This window comes from Trichinella spiralis (genome assembly GCF_000181795.1).
Source record: "Trichinella spiralis strain ISS 195 chromosome Unknown Scfld4273, whole genome shotgun sequence".
In the NCBI taxonomy this organism is placed as follows: Eukaryota; Metazoa; Nematoda; class Enoplea; order Trichinellida; family Trichinellidae; genus Trichinella; species Trichinella spiralis.
This window is the reverse complement of record NW_003531212.1, coordinates 1-9,769: the sequence shown is the minus strand read 5'-3', so window position 1 is coordinate 9,769 and position 9,769 is coordinate 1. Positions and strand designations below refer to the sequence as shown.

At 30.1% G+C, this 9,769-nt stretch overlaps 2 protein-coding genes across 2 annotated transcripts; both read right to left on the bottom strand.

The window, feature by feature from the left end:
• Positions 1-3,736: 3,736 nt before the first annotated feature.
• Tsp_12219 (conserved hypothetical protein) lies at positions 3,737-6,634 on the bottom strand. The gene is made up of 4 exons (XM_003367447.1): positions 6,611-6,634; positions 5,613-5,717; positions 5,299-5,344; positions 3,737-3,852 (listed from the first exon to the last, which is right to left on the bottom strand). Exons 1-4 carry the CDS (start codon positions 6,632-6,634, stop codon positions 3,737-3,739), a joined length of 291 nt encoding a protein of 96 aa, XP_003367495.1.
• Positions 6,635-7,965: 1,331 nt separating this feature from the next.
• On the bottom strand, positions 7,966-9,769 carry Tsp_12218 (conserved hypothetical protein). The gene is made up of 3 exons (XM_003367446.1): positions 9,650-9,769; positions 8,852-9,518; positions 7,966-8,039 (listed from the first exon to the last, which is right to left on the bottom strand). The coding sequence occupies exons 1-3, from the start codon at positions 9,767-9,769 to the stop codon at positions 7,966-7,968; spliced, it is 861 nt and encodes a 286-aa protein (XP_003367494.1).

Below are 9,769 nucleotides of genomic sequence, written 5' to 3'. Positions count from 1 at the left end.
CTATATTGTTCACAATCCATTTGTGATTAACAGGTTGTTTAATGTGAATCATATATGAACAGAGCGGAAGCCATGGAATGAAAAATCACTTACTTTAAAATTGAATATGGTATTGAAGAGAACAGCTGAGAGGGCTTCTTGACTGCTGTTCTACACACTGAAAAACTGAATAATCATCAGGATTCCATTCTTCAAATTTGTTCAGGGTCAAGTGGATAAAATTTGAATATGACATCGCACTAGTGAAATCACGACACAATTAGTCCTAATAGCGTAATGACATCATCATAATCGAAACTTTAACTAATTATAAAAGTTATTAGGTTTGTATTCAACTCTGATGTAATATTATACAATGTAGATTAATATATTTTCGACTGTTGATTTGAAAAGTTGTTCTTCATAAATTGAAATGATAGAAAAGGACATAGCGTAAAAGGAAGAAAATTAGCTTACTCAAACAAAAAAATATTGTATCACGCAACGCATTTTCAATGCATACTTTACTCAAATTTCAAAAATGTTACGTGTACTGAACGCATCTTCGTTCCGTTTCAAGGAAGTTCCAGATGGGATACCTTCCTAAGAAATAGGCAAGGCGCAATGTTTACTGCCCATTTATTCCAAAACTAATAAACAATCAATAACACTATCATTTATGAATGTGAACATCATCTGAACAACTAAAAGAATGTTTTTGGCCTTCCGATGTAAAACTGCAAAGGCTGAATTAGCCCCAGACATTTACCATATGGTTAATAAAATGATTTACTTCCATAATGATTTGAAACGATCTGAAAAATAAGGAAACAACAAAGAACTTCATCCATCTATCCCGTGATGCATATTCGTTGGATATTGACTCATAATTGGAATGGAATAAAATATTCGAAATAATGGTTTATTAGTGTGTAGAAAAAGAAGAGAACTAAAATATGCAGAATAAATAAATATGCAAGGAAAGCCATATTGTGAATATATATTACAAAACGTTTAAACGTTACAGCAAGAACAATCATCTCATACAAATAAAATTTGTTCCTGATTTTTACTAATAGTTTACAGATTCCTTAAAACGTAAATTGTTTGATTAAGTGCGCATCTGAAATGAAAATTTGTCAAAATGAAGAGATAGTAATGCAAATTTTGTGCAATATTGCATTTATTCTTTTCATACATGTCAAACTTGGAAACCGGTTGCTTTATCAAATTTTTCAAAAGAAAATCCTTGATTCCATATTGTGCAAAATTTGTAAACATTTATTCCAGCCACTACTGCTTTCAATTATAACAAATGCAATGAATAATTCGCTGCACTTTCCTAGCAATATTCCATTACTGCTACTAAACTATGAAGTGAATATCTCAAACGATTGGGGAAAATATCATGGATGGGGATATTTAGTTGCGACCAATTCTTAATTTATTTACTTTTATTATAATTTCATACAACTGGTATTGCACAGTACTGCATTAAAAGCGCATTTTCACAGATGGGATTCAGATACAGTTCTAACTGAAAATGAATTCAAACAAATTCAAGATTGGTATCAATCAGTACCTAATTGAATCATAAGAATAATGAGCTGCATGTTAATAAATGAAATGACAGTTTTTTGAGCAAAGTTAAAAATGCAAGGCGTACGTTACGACATTCAAGAATAATAAATCCCTTTCAAGGATAATAACTTTGAAAAATCATTTCTACTGCACATTAATTTCAATCAGCAATCAAACAGATTGAAAATTAAAAAAAACGGATTGCCCAAGCAGGTAAAATTTAGCGCAAGACAGCTCAGTTTGAATGCAAACTATACTCAGATGTCAAACATATTACGTTCGCTGAAAATCACGCATCCTTGTTCCGTTTCGAGGAAGTTACAGGTGGGCAACATTCCTATGTATTGGGATAGGCGCAATGCGCAAACGTTCTAGCCCATTTATTCCAAATCTACTTTACAGTTCCCGCTGAAATTCCATAACACTATAATTTATCATTTGTAACATCCTTCATTCAAAGAAAGTGGAAATTTCGACAAAATACTTTTGTCCATTTTTTCACAAAACAGCAAATACAGAAAAATGCAATATAAGTAGGAACAGAAGAATAGAAGTAAATTATGCCGCATAAATAAATATGCAAGGAAAGTGATTCTGTGAAAAGTCATCGCAAATGTTTAAATAATCTTGCAAAGATTAGTATCTTCTTCAAGTGAAATTTGTTCCTGCTTTTTCTTTATCGCTTACACCATCTTTAATCTTAAAATTTTTTAAACGTAATATCTTTGATTAACTGCGCTTCTGAAATGAGTATTGGCCAAAGTGAACAGATAGGAATGCAATTTTGATGCAATATTGCATTTGTTCCTTCTATAAATGGAAAATTTAGATACCAGTTGTTTTATCAAATTTCTCAAAAAATCACTGACTGTATATTATTGAAATTTTATGAACTTTTATCATAACCAGTACTGCTTTCGATTATTAAACATGACTGTTACACTTATCTTGCAACATTCCATTACTCTTACTGAACCTAAATGTGAATATCTGAAACAACTTGGAAAACTACCATGGACGGGGACATTTAGTTGTGATCCATTCTTTATTTATTTCATTTTATAACAATTTCATACAGCTGTTTTTGAAAATTGCCGCATTAAAACCACATTTTCACATGCGCAATATAGCTACAGTTGAAAAGCAGAATATAATTCAAAGAAGGAAATGTTTAGTATCAATAAGTAGATAATTGAATAATAAAAACGATGAACTACATGTTATTAAATGAAATGATAGTTTTTTGAACAAAGGCAAACGTTATGAAATTCAGGCATTAATCTTTGTTAAAGGACGATAAAGTTGAAAATTCATTTCAATAAAAGATTATAAAAAGGCACCTTAATAGAAAATGTTTATATTAACCGAATTATTTCCATATCGGCTTGTTCTGCAACAACATCTTACAAATTAATCAAAAGTGACTGAAAATAAAGGAAAAGTAGTTCCGTATTTCTTGATATGTTTGTTCTTGAGATGAGGTGAGATTTCTTCAGAATCCAAAAAAAGTGAAATTTAAAAACGATTTTAACGAAGTCGAAATAAAAATAAACGAAAAACAAAAATTAAATAAATGTGCATATAAAGTGGTTTCATTAATTTTTACAACCCAACTTTGTATTTTTTCAACCAAAAAATGAATTTATTTCAATAAGAATTGTTCCTCATTTTCATTTAAGCATCAGAAACTTTCAAAATTTAAAACCTTTTTTCAATGATTATTTTTGACTTATTACAATTCAGAGATAAGAATTATCTAAAATTGTCACATTAGAATGCTATTTTTGTGCAATCTTCTGTCTTTTTATTCTATAAATTTCAAATGATCAAACCGTCAGCTTTATCAAATTTCTTAAAAAATCATCCATATCAGTTTATTCAAAATTTACATACCTTTCATTGACGCACAATTGATTGCACTTATCATGAAATTATTTTACAATACTGCAGAGATTTTGACAACCATGGAATATGCTTATCTGTACATACTAGTGGATACCTCTAAAGATTCGAAACAGTACCATGCATGAACCCGATAGTTTCAGATGAATTGTGAATTTGTTTAATTTCCTGGCATTTGCAACGAAGTTTCATCTTGGAGGACTACATATTGTACTCATTATGCAAATCACTATCGCATCATTGTTACTTAGGGAAAGTGAATTCAAATAGCCATTCATTTGGTATCAATAAGCAGCTTCGTAAATGAAAAAGATGTTAATCGGGAACGCATTCCATGAAATGTTTGCTTTTTAGCAAAGTAAACACTTAAAATGCATTCTTTGTGATTCGCTGCAATTCATGATCATTTAACAGCAATAATTTCAGAAATTCAATTCAGTTGATCGTAAAAAAGACACATTAGTGGAAATCTAACATATTCGATGTCAAAAATGTTTCATATGCAGAAAATGGCAGTCTCTGCATCCGTTGAAAGAGAGTTACTGATCAGCAACTTCACTGCGCATTTCGATTGGTCGTACGCCAACTTTAGACGCCCATTATTCCACCACTACTGGGCATGTTTAGTTGAATCTCTCCAAAACACTATCGTTTATCAATGTAAAAGTCAAACAATCAAAAAATTCTTAATTTTGAAAAACATTTTTCGCCTATTTTCGCTAAAACAACCAAATCTATAGCTCACGAAAATTTGATACTTTTGAGTAAACTTTTTTTCTGCAAAAATTAAAGCAATTCATTTACATCGGTGGAGAATTATCCGCTAAATACTATAAATTCATCCGCAACGCTGCCGATGCGTATTTCTTGAGATATAGGCAAAAAAGTGAAAATTAAAGTTAAATTAATTTTAACAAAGTCGAAATAAAAACAAACGAAAAATCAAAGTCAAATCAATGTGCACGTAAAATGATTTTATGAATTCTTACAACTCCACTATAAATATTTTCAGCAAAATAAGGAATTTTCTTTGTAAAAATTGTACCTGATTTTTCTTTATGCTCTACAGAATTTTTAAAACGAATATTTTTCTAACCAGTTTCTTAATTTATTACTCTTCAGAGATTAGAATTATTGAAAATGATCTGTTTGGAATGCAAATTTTGTGCAGTATGAAATTTCTTCTCTTCAACATGTGTCAAATTCCTAATTGGCAATTGTATCCCATTTTTCAGAAAATTATCGATTGCACTTTACTGAAAATTTACCCTCCTCTATCAGGCATGATATTGTTTGCACGTTTTATTGAAGAATTTCGTTATTCATTGCTCTGTTTCAGTAACACGGAATTCGTTTTACTGAACCTAGAGAGTTATGTATGCTTAAGTGAAAATCGTACTTTAATAACCTTCAACGACCCAGCTTTCCCGTATTCAACGCTCATCCGTTGATTAACATTGTTTACCAAAAAATGTTAGACATTTAATATGAAATATGGAAACTACTGATTAATTTCAATAAAAAATACAAAAGAAATTATATTTAATTACTATAGTGAATGCTTTATTACTTCTAACTGATTTGACAGTTCGTTTTATAAAATAAAAAAGAAATAATTGAAAAACACATGGAACCCTATCACAATGTCTCCCATGAGTAAAAAAATAACCTTCAGTCACGGTATATCAGAGGCTGAAGAATGATTAATCCCTTTCTTTCATATTTCTCAGTCTGGGCAATGTCTATTTTGATAAAAAGTTCAGAAACCGATCACGCACTATGCTCAGCTAATTGACGCACTAAATTGAGAAGCGCGCATACGCAATGTAGAACTACCTGACTTTGCAATTTTTAAGCGCAACGCCATGTTCAGCATCAATTTCTAAAAGAATATTAAAAATTTTATGAGAAATTGTGAACTGATAAAATAATTTGTTTAAAATATAAAAGAAATCATTTTAATTAATGTTATCAATATTCGGTTTGCTTATACATTTAAAAAAATGAAAATAATTAGAAATACTTACAATGCCTCATGGCGTTTCAAATTTCTTTCCAGTGCAAAACAAATCTTCAATCACAGTGCAACATCAGCCACTTAGCGCCTATGCCATCACCCCCTTTCTAGACACTTCGCAGCCACGACAAACCCTGTTAAGTTGAGCGTCTTTTATAAAATGATAACGATATATTTTATGTACTGCAGCAATTCTTTCGAATGTGAAATTAATTATCAAATGCAAATTCTCGCACAACTGAAATATTATATGTTGACGCAAAAGTTCTGAACATTACTCATGGAATAGCAAAAAGCGTTAAATGTGATGAAAAGCTCTCAGATACTTGGAGCGGTAACGCTAGATGAAAATTACTATGCACAATTGAAATTCAATCTTCTCTTAATGGTTATGATGGTCGCCTCAGTGCTATACCTGTCAATGCTGAATTTCCCAATGTTTAGTATAGTCATATTCAACAATAGTTGCAAAGGTGAGAATTTAGGAATAACCCACTCAGTAATAATTAATAAGGAATTTCAAGATTTATAAAATCATCTTTATTTAATTATATATGGAAATAAATGCCATGTATTTATATCAGCAGTAGTTTATCTATATGTCAAAGTAACTGAGAAAATTCAACTTAACAAAACGATGTCTTCAGATGTGGGTGAGCCATCTTCAGTGAGCGTTTCTTAGTGTATGCACTGCTTAATTTGAAGAAATGGAAATAAAATAATTTGAAAAACTGCATACATTTCATGTATTGGTAAAATTCCTTAGATAATTAAATTAATTTTCATCAAAGCATTACTGATAAGACAAGCAAGTAATGAAAAGTAACATACTGCATTGGATAGCTCCTCAAAAGCAATGTATAGTCAATGAATTCAGTTTCAACGTTTAATTTCTCCGTGCTCAAAAGATTCGTTCTGTTGTATTTTATAAATAAGAAATTAATGTGACTAGTCAAGTGAAACGCTAGCACATTTTCCATTTAGTGGGTTTTTAATATTTTTGCTTAATTATCTGATTACGAGTTTAGTATAATTTATATTGAATCAATACCATCTCTGTTAAGTTACTAAAATTCATAAACTCAATATGTATCATTAGTTTTAATTTTAGAGAATTACAAAATAACTTACCATTGTCTCCTCGCTGAAATCCATTTTTCTTTGGTAGTGCTTTAAATTACATTTTTTTACAGAAATAAAAAAATGAAGAAAAGTGAATCCATTTTATATGTGCCTGATTATATTACTTTTGAAACAAAGTGATGAATCAGTTAACACATTACGCCAACAACCGTTGCAACTAACGTCGCGTAAGCAAATGCATGGCACTCCAATAAACATTTGCATGAAATTTGCATTAATCAAGTGCCTGACCTACTTATCATCACGTTGACTAGAAGCATTTAGGCTATCGTTAACTTCAAGTTACACCAACAGCAAGATACAATTCACCTCCAAAACAGCGTTAAATTATTAATCAAAAAATAAAATGAAACGTACACGTGTTTAATGTTAATGAAAAATAAAATCTTACCGCAACTCAAAATGATCAGTTTTCAATAATATAACTGTTTGTGCAGAGCTAAAGAATAAGATATTACTAAATATAAGAAGCAATTCTATTGCGAATTTCATTGAGGTCATCGTAACAAAAATATTAAATAAATCTGAATCGTATAAATTACTCGTTTCATTATAATTCCTATCTTTTTCAAAAAGAATATCTTGTAAATACTAAACAGTTTCAAGAAAAGAAAATAATTCATCATTGTTTCAAATTTTTTAAAATTATAAACAGATAATACGGATGTAGAAAGTTCAATGAAATCATTAAGCAAAACAATAAGAATCACACTTGCTCATTTGTGACAATACCATATGAAAGTTTAAAAAACTATTTACCAAGAAAAAGCAACTTTCATGAATATGCATTTATTCACTATTATCATTGTTATTGCTTTGATTCCTTCAACAAATCTCGAAAACATGCGTTAAATTATATAAATGGTGCTGTTAGTTGAAGACAAAAAAATATTCTCTGATGGTCAATAGCTGAGAATATAAGTTATGTTTTTCATTGTAGCACATCACTCACAGCATGTGCAACAATTCTTAATAGCAACTTTTATCAAATAAAACTTGCATATTGTAAAAGTGTATACAAAGTTGGAAATGAAAAAATTGAACAGTGATGATTCGATAAATCGACATTAAAATCTTCACATATAACGTAACAATCAATGAAATGAGGTTTGGAGAAAATTGTGAACACGAAAACAATGCTAAATTTAAATCAGTAATTGACGTTTGTGTGCAAATCCAGACCTCCAATAAATCCAAATCCACCAATTGGAAAGTGATTCACTCTCGTGTATACTCCAAAGGTGTAGCATTTATTCAGATGCTGTTACAAGCAATATTTCTACTTTTTCCACAATGTGTTGTGAAAGTACAGTAGAGCCCTGTATTTTGACCTGAAAACTATTTTATGCATCATACATTGCAATAAGGAAACTATTATAATGTTTGATAAGTTTCCGTCCTTGAATATCGTCAGCTACTGTAATAAATGAGAATTTTGAAAAATTTTGCAAAGCGTTATTCCATAAAAATTTATCCAATTTTCAATGAAGGCATTAATCGATCTTGTATGAACGTGTTGATTCTGTCACAGATGGTGGGTTCGTTGAGATATTACGTATCAAGTATGCATAGTTCAAGGATTGCAATTTTTCCAATTGATACTCATATTTTTGGGAAAAGTATGGTAAATTTAAATAACAAACTATTTTGCAATTTTCCACATTTGAATTTTCAATTTTTTTTATTAATAAAGAAAATCATGATTATTCCTTGTTCTGAAATAAGATATTCCATTTTGGAAAGTTGATGAAGTAATTTGTTTAATATTTGATCTCATTACATTTTAATTCTATAATAATGGTGTGAAAACTTGAGCAACTTTTTGGTGTAAATGTGATGAAATAAATATGATGATTTTCGACTCATGAAGATGATTCATTTATACGCATAACGCATACAAGAAATAACTGCCTTTTCAAACCAGACCAATTCTAACGCATTTATTTCATTGATCATAATCTGAAAATGTGATATGCTTCAATGATTTCTCCGTTTCACCACACACAGCAACATGAAATGTTCATAATCATAATCATTTTCAAGTAATATCATATTGTTGAAGTTGTAATATGAAAACAAGCTGGAAAATATTATTTTACTGTACATGAAATAAAGCAACAATAATATTGAACAACAATTATAATTATAATTATAATGCAAACAACAGAACATCAAAAGTAATATGATAACAAACGAAACATCATAAAACTGCACGTACCGCTTAAGTACCTGCCATGTTTTGATTGATGCTTCGATTCATTTTTTTATACATGATTTTCGCTTTTAAATAGTTAAAACGCTTAAAATTCAGCACTTTCAGTCTTTTCGGATTTGTTTGTTTTCTTTTTATGCAAATTATTTCATAATTAGAACATTTCAAAAATAATTCCCATTGCTTGCCATTTTTGATACAGTCGTTAATTCGTGGATCCACCAACTCAGCACAAAGATTCCAAAAGTTTTCATTATGACAAAAGTCCACTTGCAAATTCTCCAAAACATCTTGCAACTGTAATCGTAAATTAACATAAATTTCATTATTCCGTTTACGACAAATCACTTTAAGCAACCGTATCATCACTGACTCAACAGTTCTGCCTATGCTTTCATGGTGGTGAGCAATTTTTCGAAATATGCCAACGACAGATTCGAATTCACCATTGTGAAAATAATGAACAATTATCTGATCAAGAAAAATTTCTATATTTTCTTCACATTGTGAGCGTTTGAATAAATTCAACGATGCTTCATCAGATACTTTGGCTATTGAATTTTCCAAATACGTCCACCCATTTTCAGACAATTTAATTTCAAGTGAACGCTGAAATGCGTTAGCAGCAGCTGAGTAGTTTTTTAAAAAATAAAAGCACATGCCAAACAAAAACCATGCTTCGTGCTGGAAAACAAACAAATAAAACAAGACATCAGAACTTGAATCATTGAATAATGAATAATTTGTTTTAAATTATATAAATGGAAAATATTCAATAGATAAAAATTGAACAATGAAAACAATTTTTCACTTACCATTAGCGGATCTTCGTCAAATATAGATCGCAATCGTTTTAAACATAAACTAAATTGTCCGTCAGCATACAGCTTCTTAATTCTTGCTAGCTGTGGCAAAACAAATTTCCGTGGTTGCAT

Bases quoted from the DNA above. Each gene is read 5' to 3' on its own strand.
- Tsp_12219 (XM_003367447.1), bottom strand. From the start codon at position 6,634: ATGGATTTCAGCGAGGAGACAATG. The intron at 5,718-6,610 runs GTAAGTTATTTT...ATAATATTTCAG, and splicing joins ATTTCAGCGAGGAGACAATG to TTGTGCGAGAATTTGCATTT. The intron at 5,345-5,612 runs GTTTGTCGTGGC...ATATTCTTTTAG, and splicing joins AAGACGCTCAACTTAACAGG to AAATTGATGCTGAACATGGC.
- Tsp_12218 (XM_003367446.1), bottom strand. From the start codon at position 9,769: ATGCAACCACGGAAATTTGTTTTGCCACAGCTAGCAAGAATTAAGAAG. The intron at 9,519-9,649 runs GTAAGTGAAAAA...TTTGTTTTCCAG, and splicing joins TTGACGAAGATCCGCTAATG to CACGAAGCATGGTTTTTGTT. The intron at 8,040-8,851 runs GTACTTAAGCGG...CATTTATTACAG, and splicing joins CATCAATCAAAACATGGCAG to TAGCTGACGATATTCAAGGA.